General features: G+C 39.7%; 1 protein-coding gene across 2 annotated transcripts in view; it reads right to left on the bottom strand.

The window, feature by feature from the left end:
- Nucleotides 1-26,647, bottom strand: part of EXOC4 (exocyst complex component 4) — an 853,359-nt gene that overhangs the window by 475,287 nt on the left and 351,425 nt on the right. For both annotated transcript variants that reach the window (XM_055421289.2, XM_088834671.1), the window contains exon 10: nucleotides 1,282-1,378. In XM_055421289.2, coding sequence (XP_055277264.2) covers nucleotides 1,282-1,378 — 97 coding nt within the window. The remainder of the gene's footprint in view (nucleotides 1-1,281; nucleotides 1,379-26,647) is intronic.

Below are 26,647 nucleotides of genomic sequence, written 5' to 3'. Positions count from 1 at the left end.
GTTTAAAAAGAAAAACCTAAGTTAAGTGCCAATACTACTAATGAAACTTCCCAAAGATTTCTTCCATAGTTAAAAACAAATGTAAATATTAGGATTACATTTATTGAAGCAATAGCATACTTGGCAGTAAATTGTGGTGTTTGATCTAGGTCAGAAGATGCCTATAATGATTAAGCTATCTTCCCATTTTCCTAACAATTAGGAACACTAAGTAGAAATCAATTGTAATTGGAAAAGCGTTAAGTCCTAAACTAATTACCAAAGTCAGTTGATATATATGATAGTTAATTAATTTAGAAATTCTAAATGTTGCACTTAATAAATATATGTGTGTGTGTATATATATATATATATTTATATAATTCATTATATGCTCTGTGTGTGTGTATATATATATACACAGCATATAATGAATTATATAAATTAATTGACACTATATATTTCACACAGCATTGTGGAATCTTAGCTCCCCAACCAGGGATTTAACCTGCAACCACTGTATTGGAAGTGCAGAATCTTAATCACTGAGCCACCAAGGGAAGTTCTTAGACGTTTTTTAAATGGAAGTATCACAGATTCTTATTTTCTTAAATCACATTACCACAATAAACTAAGCATTGTGATAGATTTCATTCTACTCATCAAATTTTATCCTTCAATATATAAAACCATATTGATTGATATAATGCTTTTCAGTTTTCGTAAGTCATATTTGTTCAGAGAACTGCTAATTCTCAAAGGACATCTGAGTCATTAGTTTAAATCAGTGAGACAGATCATGGGTCTGCAACTTTTTCCCGTAAAGGGCCAGTAAGAAAATATCTTAGGCTTTGTGAGGCATATGAATTCTGTTTCAAATATTCAACTCTGTACCTAGAGCCCCAGAAGTGCCATGGGCAATACATAAATGGATAAGCATGACTGTGCCAATAAAAATCTATTTACAAAAACAAGTGACAGGTTAGATTTCTCCATGGGTTTTGCCAACCCTGAAATAGTTAAGGAGGGGAAGAGAGGGATGGTAACAAGGAGAGGGACAGGGAATGGGAAAGAAAGAAAATAAAATAAACGTACTTATGAAGTATTACTCTCAAGACTAAGTAGCTACTTAGTAGGGTTGACATTATTTTTCTATTGACAAACTTTGATTGTGAGGCCCTATAAAATGCAACAAGGTCTTTTTATGACTAGTTTCAATGCTGACAGACCTATTGGCATTCAGTATATCAGCATAAATAATGAAAATATTGATCTTCAGTAAGTACATAGGATTTGACTTACCTTAATAATGGATGGAATATTACGGTAATGTTCCTGGCTCCAGGTTTGCAAACAAATTTTGTTCCTCCACCTTCAATTAAGTTGTCATCAGGACCCCCTTTCAGAAAAAAAGTAAAAGAGAAGAGATTAGCTTATTAGAACTTAAAAAAAAAAAGCCTATCTGATGGATGTTATACTATCATAAGGAAGATCAACTTTGAAAACAGCTTCCTTTAATATTTACTGAATTACTTTGAATGACTTGATCCAGTCTTCCTCATTAAATAAGCAATGGATTAGCATTTTCACCTTGGAGAACACGGAAGCACAGTAAGAATAACTGTTTCAGCGTCAATCTTTGACGGCACAGTTCAGAGGAAGGAAGAAGGACCACTCAGGCTTGTCAAGGAAAGGCTGCAGAGACTGGAGCCGAGGCCCGTATGGACCTAACCAAGCCTATTTCATCAAATCTAAAACCCCGTTAGTTTTAAGATACGCTACTGTCACAAGCAACAAGAAAAGAGAAATCCTGCTAACTAAAGCATACCATGCTTCCTTATTACGCAGAACTGTCTTTTGCTTTTGAAAGTTCTTTACAGTTTAAATTACAAAACTCGGTTAAATAATTTATAAATAAATCTAAGACTTCATTAAGATTTGAGTACATCCAGTATTTTACTTCAAACTGCTGATATCCATTCTGCAAGGTTTAATGTTGATACGTTCCTGATGCTATCAGAAGGTTTAAAGAGAAGGTGTTCTTATACCAACCAAGATTCATACTCTTTCCTCATATGGTCCTTAATAGGTTCACTAATTGAAATACTGAAGGGTTAAGATGTGGAGAATAACCACTCAGCTCACACGGACTGAGGCAAAAACAACTCATTATGACTATTTTCCAGTTAATAGCCATTAAGACGCCACTAACTGAAGATATACCCTAATTTCAAAGTTCACCATGTGACAAATGTACACCGAGGGGTGTTGGGAGAAATGTCCCCCAGATCACTATTCCTGTTCCTTTGCATTAAAATGAAGCTCAATTAAAGTAATCTCTGGCCTCTTTCCATCTTTCACTCACTCTGGGGGAGTAAATTCCTTTGGTAAAACTGAGAAGAAAATGCTGGGCATGCACAGCTTAGCAACATCCCTATTTCACTTCAGAAATCAGCATGCCTATACAAGGTCCCTATTGTCTCACCAAGTTTAGCAAATAAAGGTCCTACCTTGTCAGAGAAGGATGAAGTGGTCCAGCACCTTCTGTAAGCAAGTAAATTTGTCTAATTCTGATGTTCAGCAAGCAAACTCATTTTGCTCTCAAACTAGCTTACACTTTCAGTCTGGCTTTTATCAATAGAAAAGTGGAAGTGGTATTTCACCTTCCATTTGCTTACATATATTATTTCATAATAGTATCAGAACTCTAGATAGGGAAGGTAGCTGCTATTTAATAGACTTTCTCAAAACCCTAACAATCTACACATACAATATTGCATTTCTTTCTTTCTGAATTAAACAGCTTCTTTTTAATTATAGTTCTTTGCATGATACCAAACATAACTAAACCTCACCTGACTTATTATCTGTTTTAATGGTCTCTGAGGTATCTTAGAAATTGACTGATAAAAACATGTGAAGCTTAAGAAATCTAAAGCCTGGATCATCAAGACTTCCCAGAGGCATCAGAGTTTAGACAAATCCCATTTGGATCAACTGTTTTCACCAATGAATCAAAGAATGGTTTGTTTGTTTTTTTAAGAAATATAGAAAATATAATGGCACGTACAGCTCTTGATTCAAAATCATGAGCTTTTTGTTCTCATTTGAAAAAAGAATCCATCTTGTATTATTATATTTGCATTGCAGATATCAGTGTTCTGCTAAGTCAATGATTTAGCTTGGTTAAAAGTAAAACAAAAGGAGAGAATCAACACTACAACAAACAGTATTCCTATAATAAAAATCCTTCTCCAAACTTCATATGATTTGGTTACAGACCAAAAAAGAAAAACACAGATTAAAAATATCTCTATTAATACTTCTCAAGATCATAAAACCAAGTCACAATTGAATCACAAAGGAAACGTGTACATGCGCAGAAGAAATCAGGTTAAATTCTGCATTCGAGGAACAACATAAATGATGCAAATGACTTCCTACAAAACAAAAAATAGTGCACTAATCTACTCAATATGAGTATGAGCATATCTTAAAAGGACAAATATGAGTAGACTGCATGATCTTTAACGGTTTCTAAAAATTCTGAAGCTTTCCGATTTTAGATACTCAATAATTACACACAGGCCTGATTAACACAGCTCCAAACTAGCATCTTCATGGACACTGAACAAACTGTATGTTGACTACCTCAAGGCCTCGGCCCACACTGGGCTCTACTTGGGGAGACTGCTTGTCTCCTACCATTCCATTAAGGCCCAGGAGGTACAGCCCAAACTGTCAAATGCCCCTCTCCTGATGTCCACAATGCCATTCAGTTCGGTTCAGTCACTCAGTCATGTCCAACTCTTTGTGACCCCATGGACCAAAGCACGTAAAGCCTTCCTGTCTATCACCAACTCCCAGAGTTTACTCAAACTCATGTCCATTGAGTCAGTGATACCATCCAACCATCTCATCCTCTGTTGTCCCCTTCTCCTCCTGCCCTAAATCTTTCCCAGCATCAGGGTCTTTTCAAATAAGTCATCTCTTCTCATCAGGTGCCCAAAATACTGGAGTTTTAGCTTCAACATCAGCCCTTCCAATGAACACTAAGGACAGATTTCCCTCAGGATGGACTGCTTGGATCTCCTTGCAGTCCAAGGGACTCTCAAGAGTCTTTCCAGCGCCACAGTTCAAAAGCATCAATTTTTCGGTGATCAGCTTTCTTCACAGTCCAACTCTCACATGACCACTGGAAAAACCATAGCCTTGACTAGATGGACCTTGGTTGGCAAAGTAATGTCTCTGCTTTTTAACATGCTGTCTAGGTTGGTCATAACTTTCCTTCCAAGGAGAAAGCGTCTTTTAATTTCATGGCTCCAGTCACCATGTGCAGTGATTCTGGAGCCCACCAAAATAAAGTCTGACACTGTTTCCACCGTTTCCCCATCTATTTCCCATGAAGTGATGGGACCAGATGCCATGATCTTTGTTTTCTGAATGTTGAGCTTTAAGCCAACTTTTTGACTCTCCTTTTTCACTTTTATCAAGATGCTCTTTAGTTCTTCACTTTCTGCCATAAGGGTGGTGTCATCTGCATATCTGAGGTTATTGATATTTCTCCCAGCAATCTTGATTCCAGCTTGTGCTCCTTCCAGCCCAGCGTTCTTCCTGATGTACTCTGCATCTAAGTTAAATAAGCAGGTTGACAATATACAACCTTGATGTACTCCTTTTAATAGCTGGAACCTGTCTCTTTTTCCATGTCTAGTTCTAACTGTTGCTTCCTGACCTGCAGACAGATCTCTCAAGAGGCAGGTCAGGTGGTCTGGTATTCCCATCTCTTTCAGAATATTTCACAGTTCATTGTGATCCACACAGTCAAAGGCTTTGGCATAGTCAATAAAGCAGAAATAGATGTTTTTCTGGAACTCTCTTGCTTTTTCGATGATCCAGCAGATGTTGGCAATTTGATTTCTGGTTCCACTGTCTTTTCTAAAACCAGTTTGAACATCTGGAAGTTCACGGGTCATGTACTGCTGAAGCCTGGCTTGGAGAATTTTGAGAATGACTTTATTAGCGTGTGAAATGAGTGCAACTGTGCAGTAGTTTGAGCATTCTTTGGCATTCCCTTTCTTTGGGAATGGAATGAAAACTGACTTTTTCCAGTCCTGAGGCCACTGCTGCATTTTTCAAATTTGCTGGCATATTGAGTGCAGCACTTTCACAGCATCATCTTTTAGGATTTGAAATAACTCAACTGGAATTCCATCACCTCCACTAGCTTTGTTCGTAGTGATGCTTCCTAAGGCCCACTTGACTTCGCACTCCAGGATGTCTGGCTCTAGTGATCATACCATCGTGATTATCTGGGTCATGAAGATCTTTTTTGTATAGTTCTTCTGTGTATTACTGCCACCTTTTCTTAATATCTTCTGCTTCTGTTAGGTCCATACCATTTCTGTCCTTTATCAAGCCTATCTTTGCATGAAATGTTCCTCTGGTATCTGTAACTTTTTGGAAAAGATCTCTAGTCTTTCCCATTCTGTTGTTTTCCTCTATTTCTTTGCACTGATCACTGAGTAAGGCTTTCTTATCTTTCCTTGGTATTCTTTGGAATTCTGCATTCAAATGGATATATCTTTCTTTACTCCTTTGCCTTTCACTTCTCTTCTTTTCACAACTATCTGTAAGATCTCCTCAGACAGCCATTTTGCTTTTTTGCATTTCTTTTTCTTGGCGATGGTCTCGATCCCTGTCTCCTGTACAATGTCACAAACCTCCATCAATAGTTCATCAGGCACTCTATCAGATCTAGCCCCTTAAATCTATTTCTCACTTCCACTGTGTAATTGTAAGGGATTTGATTTAGGTCAAAGCTGAATGGTTTAGTGGTTTTCCCTACTTTCTTCAATTTAAGTCTGAATTTCGCAATAAGGAGTTCATGATCTAAGCTACAGTAAGCTCCCAGTCTTGTTTTCGCTGACTGTATAGAGCTTCTCCACCTTTGGTTGCAAAGAATATAATCAATCTTATTTTGGTGTTGGCCATCTGGTGATGTCCATGTGTAGAGTCTTCTCTTGTGTTGTTGGAAGAGGGTGTTTGCTATGAGCAGTGCGTTCTCTTGACAAAACTGTGTTAGCCTTTGCCCTGCTTCATTCTGTACTCGAAGGCCAAATTTGCCTGTTACTCCAGGTGTTTCTTGGCTTCCTACTTTTGCATTTCAGATGAAAAGGACATCTTTTGGGGGTGTTAGTTCTATAAGGTCTTGTAGATCTTCATAGAACCGTTCAACTTCCGCTTCTTGAGCATTACTGGTCAGGGCATGTGTGACTTTTTCTGGGGGGTAGGGGACAGCGCTCTGTGACATGTGGAATCTTAGTTCCCCAACCTGGGATGGAACCCATACCCCCTGCACTGGAAGCGCAAAGTCTTAACCACCAGACCACCATGGAAGTCCAACAGTGACTTTCTATAAAATAGATCATATAACCTTAACAAAAGTCTCCTGTTACTGTCATTTGTTTTCTAATTCTTATGTAACCTTTTCCCCACATGGAATGTTCACATCCCAGAAAGTACTTATAAAAAATATATTTGTTGAATGAATGAAGGGAGAAACAATGACCTAACTTAGTAGTATATTATCAGAATTAGATGAGAAAGTATTATGTGCAAGTCCTTCATAAACTGCCAAGAACATAACACGTGTCAGCAATTTTCTCTGTATCCCCAAAGTGCTATAAATGGTAGGTGTGCCTAATCAACATTTGTTGATGACCATCATGTGAGGAACACACATAAAAGATAAAGATGAAACACCAAAAACAAGGCACAGGAGCCACTAGAAATGTCAGTGAGAAGATTTCACTGCGACTATACAGGCATGATGACAATACATCAAGAGACAACCTGCTTCAATTCCTCTAAATCCCTGGTAGCTACATAAAGACAATTACTGATTCACACAGTAGGGTTAAACTAATCAAAAAGTAAAGACTGGGCAGAATTGAAAAGGAAAAAAAAGAAAACAGAAAAATCCCCCCGTCCACCTCAACTGACATCCAAAATTTCATCTATAGGACCTCTGTATACGTTTCCAGGTCCATCACCAAGCGCCATCAACACTGTTTTGATGTGATTTCCTCTTTACAGGCTACGAGTCCAAATCTAGCTTACTAAATTACTAATAAACAGCACCAACCCAGTGAAAATAGTCTTGAAAATAAAGCTGTCAGAACCAAAAGTAAAGGCCATGGCCAAAGAACCATATGGTCTTTGAGTCTCTCGCCTCTGACGTCTAGCTTTTCAATATTCTGAACGAGAAACACAACCCACCACCTCTCCTCACATGCCTTCTGGTCATCAAGTAAGCTGGGAGCCGTTGTCATGAACGTTTTTGGGGAACATGCTGCTCAAACCTGAGAAAAGCAGGGGTTGAAGGATGGAGCATCTTCCCCTTCATTCATTATGCTTACAGCCTAATCCCCGCTGTCACAGGCCAGGTGACAGGCACCAGGGAAAATGCTGAAAGATGATGGATGGCTGGAGAGACCGGGGAACTGACAACTGGACTACAAGTAGAAGACATATTCTGCAGAACAAAGGGGACGAGATGCCCTCATCATATTTCCTGGTCCTAACAGGGAGGACAGTGGCTGACGGGCTCCCTCAGGTGACCAGCAAAAGGCGCCAGGGCCACCCAGTGACTTCAGGATGACAGCATCGTAGCTAGGCCCTTCTTTAAGAATCCATCTACTTATAAGTCCTTAGCTCCCAAACTACTTCTCAGCTAGAATTTGATGTAGTTTATAATAAACATAGTCATGTTAATAAAACAGAAAACCAAGATCTCGAAAAGAAAGGGAAACAAATGTTCCTGCAGAGAGGACTAGAGTACAACGGGAAGAATCAAAAAGATTTGTGTCAGACTCCAGATATCTACCTATTAGTAGAGTAAGCGTGGCGAGAACACTTCAAATTTTCGGAGCTTCAGCTTTCACATTTAGAAAACAAAGACTGCAATAAACTTTTTCAGAGATTTAAGAAGTAAGATAACGTACTCCAGGGCATTCAGTACAGTGTCTGACACCTGGTACATCTCAAATGATTATCTACTTTTCCCTTTAGAATTGCTAAACAGATAAGGATCTAAATGATCACACACACATAGGAACATAAACTAAATGTACTAAAGGTTCAAATTCAAAAAATATTATCCATGATTCTTTAGGCAATACCGTACTAGTCAATATCATTTGTGAGATCAATAAGAACATGTCTGTCTTAATTTGGAGTCAACAGCATTGCAGTGAAAGTTTGAAACAATTGCTAAGAATACTTTTAGCCTGACAGAAGAAAACCAGTCTTTCTCTTCACTTTTCAATTAAAAACAATCAGTATTAGGACTTTCTGGTGGCACAGTGGATAAGAATCCACCTGCTAATGCAGGGAACATAGATGAGTTCAATCCCCAGTTCAGGAAGATCCCACAAACCTGGGAGCAAATAAGCCCAAGCTTCCTGATTACTGAGCCTGAACTCTAGAGCCTGCCTGCTGCAACTACTGAAGCCCAAACACCCTAGAGCCCATGCATTGCAACAAGAGAAGCCTGTGCAGAAGAGTAGCCCCGCTCACCACAGCTCGAGAAAGTCTTTGTGCAGCCAGGAAGACCAGTGCAATCAAATAATTTTTTAAAAAATCAACATTAAATGTATAGATGTCAAAATGATAAATGCTCTGTGCCAAGAGATTAGATGAAAACAGTAGAGAATTTGATAGCCATTTTTGTTGATCCACAGAAAACAGTATGCCTCACCTGACATTTTTAATGTGTTCTGGACTTAAAGTTGGCTTTTCCACATAGAAATGAACCAAAGTGAAGGTTAACTTTTTTTTTTAATTAAAGCATAATTTAGAACCTTATGTTAGTTTCAAGTGTACAGCAAAGTGATTCAGTTATACAAATATCTATACACACACTTTTTCGTGCTTCCCTTATGGCTCAGATGGTAAAGAATCCGCCTACAATGCGGGAGACCTGGATTCGATCCCTGGGTTGCTTTTTCAGATTCTTTTCCACTATAGTTTATTATAAGATATTGAGTATTATCTCCAGTGCTGAACAGTAGGTCCCTGTTGTTTACCTGTTTTATATACGTAGTGTGTATATGGTGGGGCTTCCCAGGTGGTGCAGTGGTAAAAACTCTACCTGCCAATGCAGAAGATGCGAGAGATGCAGGTTCACTCCCTGGATCGGGAGGATCCTCTGGAGTAAGAAATGGCAACCCACTATAGTATTCTTGCCTGGAAAATTCCACAGACAAAGGAGCCTGGAGGGCTACAGTCCATGGGGTCAAAAAGAGGTGGACACAACTGAGAACACACGCGCACAAGTATATGTTAATCCCAAACTCCTAATTTACCTCTCAAAACACGCCCCCCCTCATTTTTTCTAGATTCCACATATGAGTGATATCATATACTTGTCTTTGTCTGATCTATTACACTTTCTATGATAATCTCTGGGTCCACCCATGTTGCTGCAAATGGCATTACTTCATTCTTTTTTATGACAGGAAGGTGAACTTTTTTACAGCAAATATTTTGCTTCATAAATACTTTCTAAGAATTATGATAATGCATACAGTACAAAAAATATGGAATTCCTGATTGCATTAAAAATAGGGTTTTAAATTGGTTCTATGAGCCAGATGAATGGTCTCAGAGTTCTCTGAACTCACAGCTGTCACCTTACAAGAGGGCTTTTTTAAGATTAAGTGCTTTAGAAAGTACCTATTCTTAAAGCACAAATTACCTCCATGACTTAATGCTGTTGTTGCTGCTACCAGCACCACCAGACTTGTACCAAGGGTCTGCATGCGAGATTGATGTTCAGTGCTAGATTAAGAAGCACACAATATAAAACCCTTACCCTCAAATGACTTACATTATAGACAAGTCAAGAAAATCAAGACTGGTGATGATATTCTGCTGCTATTGTGTCTGGGAGGGAAAATACAGGCAATAAGCCACTTTGAGGAAAGGATCATCTTTTGGACTCAACTCTTACCTAGTGTATAATTATCAGCAACAATACTTTTTACAGACTATTGTTCATAGATGTAACTCTTGCTCCGAAAATAATTTCTGGTACATAATGGGCACTTGGCAAATGTTTATTAAAATGTTTACTAAATAAATGCATGAATAAGCACAGGAAACTATATTCAATATCCCACAGTAACCTATAATGAAAAATAATCTGAAAAAATATATATGTATATAAATGAGCTGCTTTGCTATATGCCTAAAACTTGGTCTTCCCTATAGTTCAAACAGTAAAGAATCTGCCTGCAACGCAGGAGACCTGGGTTCAATCCCTGGGTCAGGAAGATCCTCTGGAGAAGGGAATGGCAACCAACTCCAGTATTCTTTTTTTTTAAATTTTATTTATTTTTCAATTGAAGGACAATTGCTTTACAAACTTTGTTGTTTTCTATCAAACCTCAACCTGAATCAGCCATAGGTATACATATATCCCTTCCCTTTTGAACCTCCCCCCATCTCCTTTCCCATCCCACCCCTCTAGGTTGATACAGAGCCCCTGTTTGAGTTTTCTGAGACATACAGCAAATTCCCATTGGCTATCTATTTTACATACGGTAATGTAAGTTTCCATGTTACTCTCTCCATATATTTCCCACTCCAGTATCCTTGACTGGAGAATCCCATGGACAGAGGAGCCTGGCAGGCTATAGTCCATGGGGTCGCAAAGAGTTGGACACAACTGAGCAACTAATACTATTACTACTACTATGCCTGAAACCAACATAATATTGTAAACCAGCTACACTTCAATTAAAAAGGATATGAATAAGCAAATGAAAAATGGAAAATGATGAAGAATATTTCTTTCAGACCAACTGAATTCTATGCACAAACCACAGAGGAATAAGCAGTTGTGTTTCACATGAAGTGTGCTCAGTGAGGAACCCATGTTTCAATAAAGTGCTGAAAAACTATATTCATTTAAAATATTATTTGTAGAAGATAATCTACAAAATAGAAATAAATTAGTTATTCCCACCATAAGTTATGTCAATGGCTTGCCGATATTTCATTGCTCAATTATATTTTATTCCTAGCTGGTTGTAATGTTACACGGTTCACAATTAAGACAGGTACAAAGTATTACAGAGGGTGTAGGAATAAGATCAAGGGAGGGGTAATAATAATATCCCTGTAAGGTAACCCACCCCAGTATTCTTGTCTGGAGAATCCCATGGACAGAGAAGCCTGGTGGGGTACAGTCCAGAGGATCGCAGAGAGTCAGACATGAATGAAGTGACGAAGCAGCAGCACCAAGGGGCTTGGGAGATGTATCTTGCTCAAGGTCACATACATGCTAAATCCAGAATTCAAATAACCTTTTCCCAACTATATATGCTATGATGTTTTTAATATTTTTTTAAAGGGTCTTTGTTGGCTGCATCAGGTCTTAGTCGCAGCAAGGTGGGGCCTTCTTCGTGTCATGCAGGATCTTTTGTGTGGTACGTGGGATTAGCTGCTCACAGGCATGTGGGATCTTATTAGTTCCCCGACCAGGGATTGAACCTGTGTTTCCTGCATTGCAAGGTGGATTGATAACCACTGGACCACCAGGGAAGTCCCCTGTGCTTAACATTTTATAGTTCCAAGAAACTCACAGGTTGAATCAAATGATGTAGATGATGAGAGACACAGGAAAATTCTAAAATAGGGGAACAGCAAATCCTGATTTTTTTTTTCCTTTAGGGACTTCCCTGGTGAATCAGTGGTAAAGAATCTGCCTGCAAAGCAGGTTTTGACTTGGGTTCAATCCCTGGGTTGAGAAGATGCCTTGGAGAAGGAAATGGCAAACCACTCCAGTATTCTTGCCTGGGAAACCTCATGGACAAAGAAGCCTGGTAGGCTGCAGTCCACGGTGTGGCAAAAGAGCTGGACATGACTTGGCAACTAAACAGCAATGGTAACATGAACTGTAGCCCACCAAGCTCCTTGGTCCATGGAATTTTCCAGGCAAGAACACTGGAGTGGGTTGCCATTTCTCCTCCAGGGGCTCTTCCTGATGCAGGGATCAAATCCCTGTCTCTTCTATCTCCTGCATTGGTAGGTGGATGTTTTACTACTAAGTCACCTGGGAAGCCCTTGTGCACAGTCCATGTGGTTGCAAGAGTTGGACACGACTTAACGGCTGACTAAAAAACAACAAACCCTGGTCTTACAGTGGCTTGACACATAAAATGCATTTTCCATGTAATCAGTACTATAAATATCACAGTTGGTTATCTAAGTCAATGCACAAAGAAACCTCTTGATCAAAAATGTAAGTGAAGCTTAAGAAAAACAACATTCTATGGATAAAACCATCATGCAGAAAATGTTTCAGGGGAAAGACATTTAATGGTTCAGCTGAGGCCAGAAATAACACTTCCTGATACAACAAGAATTGGAATTCTACTTTTCCCCCCCTCTCTGGATGAGCCAGTAGAGGATATCATAACCCCTCCAAACTCAAACTACTCCTGATGGCTCCTTGGAGGTCCAGGGACATGAAGGCAGAAAGACAAGAAAGGGTTGACCCCTTTGAGGACGGAACTTGTACAGTCTGCCTGTATTAGTGCCTAAACACAGACGGAAGCTCATTTTAAAAAAAATCTGTTTCTCCTTTTAAGCTAACAATTCCAATAAGCCTTCCTTGCTGCTGTTGGTGCTTTTTATTATTTTTTTTTTAACTGTCACTACAGGTCAGTTCTACATGTCTGTTCATTTAAGTCCCATATATTGTCTTGTGTATTTTTAAGTTTAGCAACAAATGAAAAGGGGAAGATGAAAGGGTCTCAAAGGTCTCACAATAAATGAGCAGTCCTAATATGTAAATGAAGGTTTTTATTTTTTAACTTAAAACCTTGTCTATACTTTTTCTTTTCAGCTTTATTAAGATACAGTTAACACCATAAGATATTTAACATATACAACATAATAATCTGATATATTATGTGTCCATCATGAAAGGCCTTGCCCCATCTAGTTAATTAACACATCTCTAACTTCACATTTTTTTTTTTTGGTAAGAATATTTAAGTTTCACTGTTAGTACATTTTAGTCATACCATACCCTCGTCTCTATTTCTTCTGCCCTCTGTAATTCTTGAAAATGCTGAGGATAAATTCTGGGCTAATACTCATGAAAAACACCCTCCCTTCTCTGACTTCCAACCACCTATAATTTAATATGAACATGGCAAACCCTGTGAGAAAAGCAAGTGATGCTGGTGGATTCCTGTGGTCCTCAAAGCTTATAATGAAATATGGATGATATGTACCTCTCAGGACGCCATTCTTCCCTGTCAGAAGCATGGGCAGTCATTGACTGGGGGTAAGAATGAGAAATGAAAGAAAGGAAATTCCAAAGACCAGATCCCTCAGACCAGAGGGAAAAGGGAAGTCCTTTTTGGTTCGACCTAGAGTCACTCACTAGATATATAAGGTATCATGTAGAGAAAGAACCATCTAAATAAGGGACTGCCCAATGATGGGTTATTGTGAGGATAAACAGCATGTGTTTTGAAGCACAAAGAACAGCACAGTACTGTGCACTGTGCTAACTTATTTTTTAGAAACTTCACCAGGAGTAGGCTGCTAGGAAGCAAGGAAGTCATCTGAGTGTTGCTTCAAGTTAAGACAATCTCGCCTAGATTTTCAGTTAAAGATCATGAAACCATTCTTACAAAGAAGTAAAAATCACATTTTGTAGTTCAAGAACTGAATATACTCTTGCTCCTAAGTAACAACTGAAATTTATAATAATCTATTATTTGGGGGGTGGTCTCTTAGCTTAAAATAGGAGAAAAAACAAACAAACACCAGTTCCTTAATTATCTTCCTAACAATAAATGATGGCACCCCACTCCAGTACTCTTGCCTGGAAAATCCCATGGATGGAGGAGCCTGGTAGGCTGCAGTCCATGGGGTCACTAAGAGTCGGACACGACTGAAGCGACTTAGCAGCAGCAGCAGCAATAAGTGAGAAGAGGTTTTGGAGGCTGGGATGACAAGGAACAAAGAGAAATGGAGCAACAGTATTTAAGGTTATAAATAACTCATCCTGAGCCATCTATAAAATGTGTTCACCTGGAGCTCTTCATGAGCATGTCAAAGAAAGTAACAGACCTGACTGTTTCTGGAATGGAGTTTGAGATGTGTGCTCTAAGAAGAGCATCATGTGAGGTATGAGCCAATTGCCAAAGGACCCACAGTCACTGCACGTAGATTTTTTAATGGTTGATCAATAAGGCACAAGGGAACTTTAATTGACCATTGCTGAGGAGCACTCCTATCTTAGTGACATTATCCTCCAACTCACTTTATTTTAAGGCTACAGCAGGAGACTGCATTGATTCTTTTTTTCTCTTTCCACTCTTTAACAGCTCTTCTAGTTTTAATTATCTTACATCTATTATATATATTTTTGTGGCTAGTCAGGTATATCTAGCTCAGAAATTCTCATGTATGTAAGCTGGAGTTCCAACCTTACTTTTGGGGGACCTGGTTTCCTAGCAAAATGCTTTCAAAGTTCATCCACATTATACCATTTACCAGTGCATTTGTGCTAAGTCGCTTCAGTCGTGTCTGACTCTACAATTCTATGGACCACAGCCTGCCAGGCTCCTCTGTCCATGGGATTCTCCAGACAAGAAACACTGGAGTGGGTTGCCATGCCCTCTTCCAGAGGATCTTCCTGACCTAGAGATTGAACCCGCATCTCCTGTGGCTCCTGTATTGCAGGCAGATTCTTTACCGCTGAGCCACTGGGGAAGCCCATTTATCAGTATAGCACTTCATTTCATTTTATGGCTGACTATTTATTCCAATGTAGGTATATACCACACGTATATATTTACCAAATGATAAACATGTGGGTAGTTCCACTTTTCTGGCTGTCATGAACAATGTCACAATCAACACCCACGGATAAGTTTTCTGTGGACATATGTTTCCTCTTCAGTATATACCTAGAATTTGAACTGCTGGGTCATATAGTAAATCTATGTTTAACATTTTGAGAAACTAGCAGACTGCTTTCCAACAAGTCTATGCCCTAATGTTCATTACTGTTATATTTTTAATTAACTAATTATTTAAAAACAAAATCTGAAGGTGTATGTGTCTGTGTGTGTTTGAGTTGTGTGCTCCAATGGTCAGTACTCAGAAGAAATGTATTTTGTTCTCCAGAAAAACCCTCTCCCACCAGCCCTAGACCCCATGTGCTAATTCCTGAAGTGGCTGCTGCTGCTTAAGTCACTAGGTCATGCCAGATTCTTTTTGCCTCCATGAACTATAGCCCACCAGGCTCCTCTGTCCATGGGATTTCTCAGGCAAGAATACTGGAGTGGGTTGCCATTTCCTCCTCCAAGGGATCTTCCAGATGCAAGGATCAAGCTTTTATCTCCTGAGTCTCCTGTTTGGCAGGTGGACTCCTTACCACTAAGCCACCTGGGAAGTCCCCCCGTAGGGGCAGCCTTGTCTGTCTCCATCATTAACAAAGCATTACCATGTGTCACAGGTGACAACTAGGGCACAAGCATGTAAGCATTGGTACAATTTGGTAACTATCTGTGCTTTCTATCCTGTTTCCATGCTGGTTCATCGCCCATGATTAAAACAGACAATAATGTCTCTCTCCTCACTCAAGTTTCAGATTGCAGAAGATTTTACTGTTTGCTCAGTAGTTCTTGTTAACATAAAGCAAGAGTGATATGAAAGATGACAGAATGCAGTGAAGATCTCTAATCAGACGAGCCCATCGCGGTGCTGACCTAGCACGTATGTTTGACTAGTCAAGAGTCTTCTGATGATGTCTTGCCAGCTGAGTGGTAGATTTATGGTGTGAATAAGCACCAAGCTGAAAACAACTTGGGCCCATCAATCTTATTTTGCCTGTGAAATGGTCTACGATAGAGCCCAGGCCACTGGAAATGATTAGCGCATAAATATACCAGTTCATGTGGAAGAAATGGTATTGTTAAATGCTGTCAGTGTCTTCATACTCAGAGACATGATTAAGTCTAAGCACTCCCAAAGTTTGAAAGGAGAATTACTTTGCAGGGCCTGATGTGACAGGTATAAAGTATAATAACCTAAAATGACTATCAGAAGTAAGAGAGACAAAGGTCTCCTCAAATAAAAATTAAGAGTCGAAATGCAAGTGGCACAACATGGTAGCATTTAGCTCACTGACAAAGACAATCAGAGCTCGCATCTAAACAGAAACAGCATGATTTCATGGCTCGTTGGAAGCATCTGGATGACTGAAGCACAGGTGGCTTTAACTTTACCAGTCACTGTTTAGGTTTAATCAGCAATAGTCAACTTTCCAGGCCCCCTAAGCAACAATTCTTGCAATATTCTCAATGAAACAAAATTGGTCTTTCAAGTCAGCTAAACATGAACCACGACATGATCAACACTCAGAACTAGACCTGGCAGAGGCATTTTGTTTGTCTATTGTTTGTCTATTGTTATGTCGGGCTTCCCTGGTGGCTCAGAGGTTAAAGCGTCTGCCTCCAATGCGGGAGACCCGGGTTCGATCCCTGGGTCGGGAAGATTCCCCTGGAGAAGGAAACGGTAACCCACTCCAGTATTCTTGCCTGGAGAATCCCATGGACGGAGAAGCCTGGTAGGCTACAGTCCACGGGGTCGCAAAGAGTCGGACACAACTGAGCGACGGAACGGAACGGATTGTTATGTCGAACACAATACAGAGTCGGGCATACCCGATGCTCAACCAATAACTGATGAAAATAATCAGTGTTTTACAACCTATTTAGACTCTCCATTCCTTGCAGCTCTCAATGACCAGTGCATGTTTTTTACTCTAATGGAATACAATATTATTTTTTAAAAAATACATTACTCTCATTCATCTACAATTGAAATAATGACAATCTTTTTTTTTTAAAGAGCCTATTATGTTTGAAATCTTAACCTCTGTCCTGCATTAAATGCAGCAAGTTCAATGTCAGTGACCTACCAAAAAAGAATAAATTTGTAGTGAATTTTTATATTCATGTTTGCTCCACTTTTTTCTGGCAAAATTATATCTTGTACTTATTCTCAAATTTAAAATTTTCCATTTGATCAGTCATGATTGTTGAAAAGCACAAAACCCTAAATGTTAACAGTTTATACTACTAGACCCCAAAATTTCTAGGAATTTCCACCTAGGCTCCATAAAAAAAAAAATCACGATTAATTTCAGATTTGACCAACAAAGATGTTTATCACAAAACACTATATGAAACTTCAAAAAAAAAATCACTTAAAATGCAGAATAGAGAACCAATTACAAACATACACACAAATATGCATATAACTGATACAAACATTTATAGATATTAGATAATCATATCTATTACTAGAATATGATGCAGCTATTAAAAATATACAGATACTGGAATGAGGCAAGAAAAAGATCTGAAAGGCAGAAGCCCATTATGGCAAAAGGTGATAAATTAAAACAACATTGTGATACAAGCCTGTATTAAGTGCCTCATAATTACAATACTGAAGTCTTTGCTGATTTGATCCCTTTGTCTCTCACCTCAGCTGAATCTTATTTTCTTTTTAAATATGTTATATTTTCAACATTTATTTATTTACATTTGTCTTCACCATCTTAGTTGCAGCACTCGGGCTTATGCTTAGTTGCCCCATGGCATGTGGCATCTTAGTTCCCCCACTAGGGATCGAACCCACTTCCCTTGCACTGCAAAGGATTTTTAACCACTGGATCACCAGGGCAGCCCTGCACCCCACTCCCCACCAGCTGAATCTTATTCCTGGAACTTTTTATCCTACATGTATTCTGTATGTATGTTTCATAAGATCATTCCCTGAGAAATTTATCCTGAGCAATTCTTTGAGGCCTGGTGAGAAGGTACGTTCTACCAGAAAACATGTGATAATGTCTACTAGTTTACAAGGGTACTACCAATCTGGAACCCGTTGTAAACTAACTTCTCACTTTGAAATTTTCTCACATCCCCCAGAGGATGTGTATTTTAGCAATGAAGCTGGTTTCTCTAGCAATTTTTCCTCCCTTTGGCCTACAAGTCCCTTACAGGAGGTGGAGAAATTATGGAAAATAGACTGTATTTCTAGATGATCCATATACTCTATGTAGAGGTCGGGGGTATGTTCTACTAGATCTCCCAGACATTAAGTTGCTTAACCTACCAGGTTGGGTAGGTTCTGGGTTTTGCTTCTGTTCTGTGTCTTGCAAGTTCACTCAGGTTTGGCAAATACCCTCAGGATGAAAATTACCTTGGTAGTACTTTCTTTAATATTTTTCTGCAGTCCTTTTATGTTTTTGCTTCAATTATCCTAACTCACTTGCCAACTCATCAAAGCAACTTAACACCTTGTAAGTGTTTTATCCAACATTTAAAATTTTTTTCCTGGGAAGTACAGGGAAAGTACCAGTCATACATACTGCTATAAAGATAAGTCTCCACACAACTTGCTCTTCACAGAACTGTCTACAAATAACTTCCCCTCTGAATTCAGTTATTCCAGTCCAAGTACCTTTGGAGCCTATTCAGATATCCCTACTACTGGCTGTTTGTCTTTAATTAATTTTCATAGTTATCTGAAGATAAAGAATACAAATAATCTAAGAAAAATTAAAAGAATAAAAACAATATAGCTCGTTGGAAAGGTAATCATTAACTTTATATAGTAAAATACAATATATAATAAGACAATTTGATATAGTAAATTATCAAATGAGATGAGGATAATGAAGTTCTCTTTCCAATTTTGATATCAAGTAATTATATGGCATTAAGTTGCTTAACCTCTCTGAGTCTTATCAATAAAATAAGGAGAATGAACCACATAATGTATTCTTGAGAAAATCCTCCATCTAAAATTTCCTTTATAACATATTCTACTCAATGGTTTTATTTACATTCTTGACACTATATAACATATATATATACCTTCATCAAGTAGATATTTATGCCAATTATTATAATCACTATATGTAATAATTCTAATGGGATTTTAAATGAAAATCAACTGTACTTTTGCTTTGGGATATTAGTTATGCTTCAGGAAAAAATAATTAGTATCATTTGGGGCTGACATTTTTATACTATCTAATTATGATTATCTTATGCTTTTTTTTATCTGAAGCATCTCAGATTCTGTCTTGATTATCACAAGAATTCCCCAATGTGGATAAATAAAATGGGCAAAACTCATGGCAAGTTTGTGCAATTTTAACCTAAAGCCTTTCTCAATTATTCACCCCAAAGCAGGTATGAGAACTTCAAACAAACCAGTATAATCAATGGTTTCAAAAAAAGTAATTCTGATGGAAACTCATTTAAAAGGAAAATACTATTTGAGTTCAATCTATAGTCAGGAATTCAGCAGTTTTGTGCCTAGGAGTGATCTCATGGAGACATAAATCTAACTAAAAGACATAGTTCATGACACCAAGAAGTTCATATTGATTGAGGTATAAAAAAGAACACACCAAAAGAGACAAAAGTATTATAAACTGTACTGAAGGAGTGAAAAATAGCATTCCAAAATGATATACCTATCACTGTTGAGTCTGAAAACCAACTTACAGAAGCCAGGGAAGATATGTGGAGTTTCAGCTGTTTGACAGAAAAAATATGACACTGTTTCTCGACAAATTAGCCTCGATATTAATAATACAAGAAAATAGATTAGCAAAGATAACACACGATACAGGACTCTGAATATTGGCACTCAATAAATGCTCCATCTGGTTGATCAAAAATAGTGACTCAGTCACAAGACAAAGGAGCTACTTATCAACATTTTCTAAATGCATCATGTAAAATTATTGCTACAGCTCTTCTTGGAAAAATATTTTTCTTTTGTAGTTCTTCAAAGTCGGTGAATCTGCTTTTTACATGTTGTTTTTCGAAAGTCAACGATACCAACAAGTCTTTTATTAAAATGCAGAAAAAAATGATTTGTCAGTTTAGCTCAGGAGGGAGCGGAGAGGCAGAGGTAACTAACAAAAAGTCTCGGAAGATACTAGACAACATGACTTAGGCCTAGAAATGGATGGTCCATAAATATAGCTTCAGTGTGACCTTTTTTAAAAGATGATCAAGCACCACTCTCGCAATACAGTGCGAGAGATTAGTACAAAAAGACGGGAGGTGGGTTAAATGCAAATACATTCAACAAGTACTTATTAAAGTACCAACCATGGGGCTTCCCAGGTGGCACTAGTAAAGAACTTGCCTGCCAATGCAAGAGAAATACGTGATGCAGTTTCGATCACTGGGTTGGGAAGATCCCCTAGAGGACAAGGTAACCACGTCATGGTGGGCTGCAGTCCAAAGGGTCGCAAAGAGTCGGACATGACTGAGTGACTAAGCACACATTACCACATTACAGGTACCAAGCAAGGTCTTGGCAACAGTGAGAGTAACATCATCCTGTGGTTGTTCGTGTTAACCTCAGAGTTAACCTGCCTCTTCTATTTCGTTCATGCTTCTCATCCAATCCATCAAGCCAGTACTGGCTATTTAGGCTTCTAAACAAAGAATCCCAGCACTGCTCACCACCCTCATCACCACTACTCCTTTAGACTAAGCCACCACCATCTGTCTCCTGATTACTGCTCTCATAATGGGTCTCTGTGCCTCCATCCTTGCCTCCTTTCAGGAGATTCTCAACATTCAAGCCAGAGTGATCCTGTTAAAAATACAAGGCCAATCCAGTTACCCCTCTCTTTATAGGATGTATGTTCCTTTGTCTGGAATGATTCTCTTTCTAGAGTGAATCTTCCTCTCACCTGAAGTCAAAGCCCAAATCCTTTCAATGACTATAAGATTCTCTGCTATCTGCCCCTTTTCTGGGCTCAAGTCCTATGACCCCTTGCAGTTACATGGCCTGCCCTGCTCTTTTGTGAATGCTCCACATATGTGTCTTCCTCAGGGCCCCTGTCCATCCTGTTCCTTTTGCCAGGTAACACACTAGAATTAAATGGCTTTCAAGACTTCACTCAACTATTTTCTTCCCAGTAAGCCCTTTCTGGGCATACAAAATAAAAATCAAATCAAATATGAGTTCATTTAAATAATACATTTAGTCAGTAGAAAGGACATATTCTACATACCAGCAACTATAAGCCTATGAAAAACTAAGTTCCTGAAATCTGGCCATGTTGATATCAATCTGATGAAGACACTAACAGAGAATCCACTAAAATGCCTCACACAAGCACACAACTGAAGCACACACATAAAGTACTGAAACCATGTACATATTTGTCCCAGCCAGCTTTCTCCTCCTAACTGTCTACCCTGAGTATTTGCCCAAGTCATTAATTATTCTTTAAGAACATGATTTTAAAGATAGCATAATACTGTAGGGATGCACCAAACATTCACTATTCAACAATTATTAGAAAACCTGCTACATGCCAGCTGTTGTGCTAGGTACAGGGGGGAAAAAAGTGATCAAAAAAGATATAGCTATGCTTTTATGGAGTTGAGCACAGGGCTATGAGATAGACATTAAGCTATCACACAAATATAGATGTAATTACAAATTGTTTTCTATGTTGTGAGACTGGAATAGCATTGACAGGAGAGACCACAATACCTCTCTAACACTTAACAATAACTGCTCCAGTATCTATTAGCAGCTAATTGACTTCAAGGTCAGACAGAGTGACACTTAAAAGTCTGAAAGCTGAATGGAAGTTGGCCCATAAAAAGTAGAGGAAGGGTGTTCAACTAAGAGGAAAGAACATGTGTGACGGCCCTGAGGCAAGAGCTCGGCACATGCAAGGCACAGAGAACACCGAGCCCAGTGTGAGCAGGCTAGTGAAGAAGCAGCGTGAAACGCAAGAGGGAGGTAGGCAGAGCCAGATCACATAGCAGCAGGTCAGGTCAAGGAAAGGATGCTTTAAATCTGAAGCATAATGGGAAGCTGTTAAAATATCTGGAGAAGGAGAGTGATGTGATTTAATGCAAACAGATCCTGTGTTTTAAAACTCAGAGTAACCTCTAAAACAACCCGCTCCCTAATTTTTATCTAGATGTTAAGTCTTGCTTCAAAATGACACTCCAATCTTCTCCAAAGCAAACTGAAGCCTCCTTAAATCCCTCTGCCAGGCAGCACCCAGAATCTGCAGCTGCTGGGACCACCATCAACGGAGAGAAAGGTGACAAAACCACAGGCCACGAGCCCAAGGCCTACCGCGTCTCTCATTCCTGTGTCATTAGTCAATCTCTTGGACGTGACCATCTGTTACCACTCTACTCCCTTCCTTCTAATGCTCCAAATTTCTCTGCTCCTGATTCAGATCCTTCTTTCCTCCAATCTCCAAAACTTCTGTTATCCCCGGTTTTCTCCTGTGAATACCATCTCTGCACAGGCCTCTGAAGCACTGGTTATTTCCTCTTTCAGAGGCAGGAGGCTAGATGGGGTAGCCTGTGTGGTATCCCAAAGCAGCTTCCAGACCACTGCACTTCCAGCATCTGAAAAATAGCTTCTTAAAAATTCTGAGGCTCTAGGGCCAATGGCAAGCCACTCCAGTACTCTTGCCTAGAAAATCCCATGGATGGAGGAGCCTGGTAGGCTGCAGTCCGTGGGGTCGCTAAGGGTCAGACTCGACTGAGCGACTTCACTTTCACTTTTCACACATTGGAGAAGGAAATGGCAACCCACTCCAGTGTTCCTGCCTGGAGAATCCCAGGGACGGGGGAGCCTGGTGGGCTTCCGTCTGTGGGGTCACACAGAGTCGGACACGACTGAAGTGACTTAGCAGCAGCAGCAGCAGGGCCCATCCCACTGTGCTCGGTCACCCTGACTATATTGTTTCCCTACCCCTTAAGAATTTGACTTCTGCTCTATTATCTCCTTATTACCCCAAAGTCCTCCAGTATCTAGAACGATGTCAACATTTACACCCTTGGCCCATCAAACACAAAGGCTACTGAGAGCTGTGACACTGTCACCTCCAGTGACTTCCTCTGTTCAACCTCAGGCCCCATGGTGGACACAGATATGAACCCTCCAGCAGACAGGCTCCAGATGCCAGCCACTTCAGGGCCTTTCATTTCAGAGCCCCTCCTCTGGAGGCCCATGACCAGTGAATAAGTATAAAGTCCTGGATATTTCAGCTCAATGCAAGACAATCCTGATGGGCAAGGTCCACCCAGTTGATCCCTGCTGTGTTGGCAGAGGCTCTCAAGAAGCTGTCTCCAATTTCACTTTTCTCTCTGCTAAATCCTAATTCCTCCCTGGACTCTCTCGTATGTGATGACTTGCACCTTTGACTCTTTCAGTATCTGCTTCTGGATAACCCACCTGCAACAGTTGCCCACTCCCTCAGTCCCTGCCCAGACTTACCATCTAACTGTGAACTTCTCACTCTACTCACCCAATCTTCTCTACCTCCATCATAACTTCCCATCAGCAGGCCCTTTATCTTTCTCCCATTTCATTACCTTTTTTAAATTTTAATAAAATAATAAAGTAACCTTTTTATTGTCCTCTTTATTCAACCAAGATTTCAAGCTGCATAGTGCAAGGCCCACTTCTGCTAATACCATCACTCAAGCTTCTATCTTTTCATACATCAGACCTGATAAAAGACAGCCATGGAGGAGCCCGATTACCTGCCATCTCTGTGTTTTATCAGCCACTGCCATAAACAGACACCAAACAAAGTATACTGGCTAACAAAAATGGGTCCTTCAACACTGCATAGCAAGTAAACCACATTTTTCTGGTTAATTCATCTCCCTCTTTACAACAATTGTATCAACCCTTACCCACTCTCAAGCATCCCAACTATACCACGTTCTCCCTCACTCTTACTGGATGACCTTGCTTTTTTATCTTACCAAGAAAAAAAACATCCTGGACATCCTTCATCTTTCCTTTTCCAGAAAAACAAATGTTCCTACATCTATACCCACTCTAACCTCTTCTAAGCATTTCACAGTTCTCCCAGCCTAATGTTAATACCTAATAGTCCTAGAACACTTTTCAGTTTATTACATAAATGAAAACACAGCCCCACTCAAAATAACCAAAGTGAATTGATAGCACACATTAAACTCTGACAGAAGTTCAATATTATTTAATGAGGTGAGACAATAAAGTAATAAGACAAGTTCCATAAACCATATTTTTTCAAAATTTATTTTCTTCTTGTTTATAAAACAATAAATTATTTCTAAATTTTAAAATTTGGAACAAATGAAAAGTGTAATAAGAGAATATAAAATGTGTATGTGTGTGAGAGTAAGAGAGAAAAAGAGAAAGGTTGAGGGGGAGAGAGATCTGGTTAGATCTAAAAAGTGAAAAAGGGTAAGGTGTGTGTGTGCGCTCAGTTGTATCCTACTCTTTGCAACCCTATGGACTATAGCTTACCGTAAGGGGGTGTGTGTGTGTGTGTGTGTAACCCTATGGACTATAGCTTGCCGTAAGGGGGGTGTGTGTGTGTGTACCGTAAGGGTGTGTGTGTAACCCTATGGACTATAGCTTGCTGTAAGGGAGGGGTGTGTGTGTGTGTGTGTGCTTGCCGTAAGGGAGGGGTGTGTGTGTGTGTGTGTGTGTGTGTGTGTGCGCTTGCCGTAAGGGAGGGGTGTGTGTGTGTGTGTGTGTGTGTGTGCTTGCCGTAAGGGAGGGGTGTGTGTGTGTGTGTGTGTGTGTGTGTGTGTGTGTGTGTGTGTGCGCTTGCCGTAAGGGAGGGGTGTGTGTGTGTGTGTGTGTGTGTGTGTGTGTGCTTGCCGTAAGGGAGGGGTGTGTGTGTGTGTGTGTGTGTGTGTGTGTGTGTGTGTGCGCTTGTCGTAAGGGAGGGGTGTGTATGTGTGTGTGTGTGTGTGTGTGTGTGCGTGCTTGCCGTAAGGGAGGGGTGTGTGTGTGTGTGTGTGTGTGCGTGCTTGCCGTAAGGGAGGGGTGTGTGTGCGCGCGCGCGTGTGTGTGTGCTTGCCGTAAGGGAGGGGTGTGTGTGTGTGTGTGCGCGCGCGCGTGTGTGTGTGTTTGCCGTAAGGGAGGGGTGTGTGTGTGTGTGTGTGTGTGCGCTTGCCGTAAGGGAGGGGTGTGTGTGTGTCTGTGTGTGTATGTCTATGTGTGTAACCCTATGGACTATAGCTTACCAGTGGGTTGCCATTTTCTGCTCCAGGGGATCGTCCCAACGCAGGGATTGAGCCTGCATCTCCTGCATTGCAGGCAGGATTTTTTACCAATGAGCCACCAGGGAAGCCCGTGTATGATGTTTATTGCATACATAGTCACATAATACAACCCAGTGATTCAGCCAAAGGGAAGGATCTTTACTCTATGACATGAATCTCAATGAAAGCTGTATCTCTAAAAGAAGGGAAGTATTAAAGCCAAATCTTTTATTTACTGAAGATTCTATCTCTAAAAAATTTTTTGATGAGTAAACTTTCAGAGAAAACTTCCCAGGTCGTGCTAGTGGGAAAGAACCTCCCTGCCAGTGCTGACATAAAGAGACACAGGTTCAATACCTGGGTCAGGAAGATCCCCTGGAGGAAGGCAAGGCAACCCAGCCCAGTATTCTTGCCTGGAGAATCCGAGAGAAAGACGAGCCTGGTGAGCTACACAGTCCATAGGGTTACACAGAGTTGATATGACCAAAGCGACTTAGTACACACGCACACACTTTCAGAGAGGCAGGCAACATGAAAATATTTCTCCTTGTTGAAGTTTAAAAAGCTTTTCAGAGTCTGACCTTCTATGGATCTTTCCCTCAGAAAAAATGCACATATACATGAAGACACAATCTTAGAAGCAATTCCAGAGGTGCACAGGCACCCTTAAGACCAGAGACCTCAGGTGTAAATAGAAAAGAAGTGTCTGGAGTCAGATTTGGACTCAAATCCTAACTTCACTACTTCCTCTCTATATGTCTACTCTTGGTCAAGGCATTTCAACTTTTCCAATCTCCATTTATTGTATCTATAAATATATCGATAAACAGTATAAAAATACACCTTTTGCCCTCAAGGACTTAGGATAAAAAACAAGGAAACTCTTTCTAAAAACTTTATAAAGCACAGTGTAAGTAATAGTTATTGTAACATGGAATTGGTTGTGTTTTGCTAACCCTCACTATGAAGACGCTTCAAGAGTCAGATCCTCAGAGGTAAGAGGGTTTAAGTCATAGTTTTATTCTCAGTAATTTTTTAAAAACGGGGAGGTGGGTAGAAGAAATGGGAGATGCCTAGGTTAGAGGAATGGGAGAGTGGGGAGGAGTACGAATGTTCTCTTCAGATCTGTTAAGTGTTACACGATGAAAAAGAAAAAAAAATTACATTCTGTGGTCTTAGAGACAGTATTAGGACAAATAGGTTAGAAGCTTCAAAAAGGCAGATTGGGCTTTATAAAAGGAAAATTTTACCAAGGATAAGTAGAGCATAAAAAAGTAATGCCCGTTTTAGGAGAGAGTTTTTTCCCTTGTAATGTAAGATCTTTATTTTTGTTTTTCCTGAGACAAGCCAGATACACATTTGTCAAGGTAGAATAAAAGAGATTTAAAGCAATGATTGGAAAGTCAGAATCAATTCAAACAGTGAAATTCTGGGACTTCATAAAAATGCCCTGAGATTAAACCTATAAATATTATTAAGTCAAAGACCATTAC

This window comes from Moschus berezovskii, chromosome 3 (assembly GCF_049115385.1).
Source record: "Moschus berezovskii isolate FMDL1 chromosome 3, NW_MosBer_1.0, whole genome shotgun sequence".
In the NCBI taxonomy this organism is placed as follows: Eukaryota; Metazoa; Chordata; class Mammalia; order Artiodactyla; family Moschidae; genus Moschus; species Moschus berezovskii.
The sequence above is the reverse complement of the archived record's forward strand: the minus strand, read 5'-3'. Positions and strand labels throughout refer to the sequence as shown.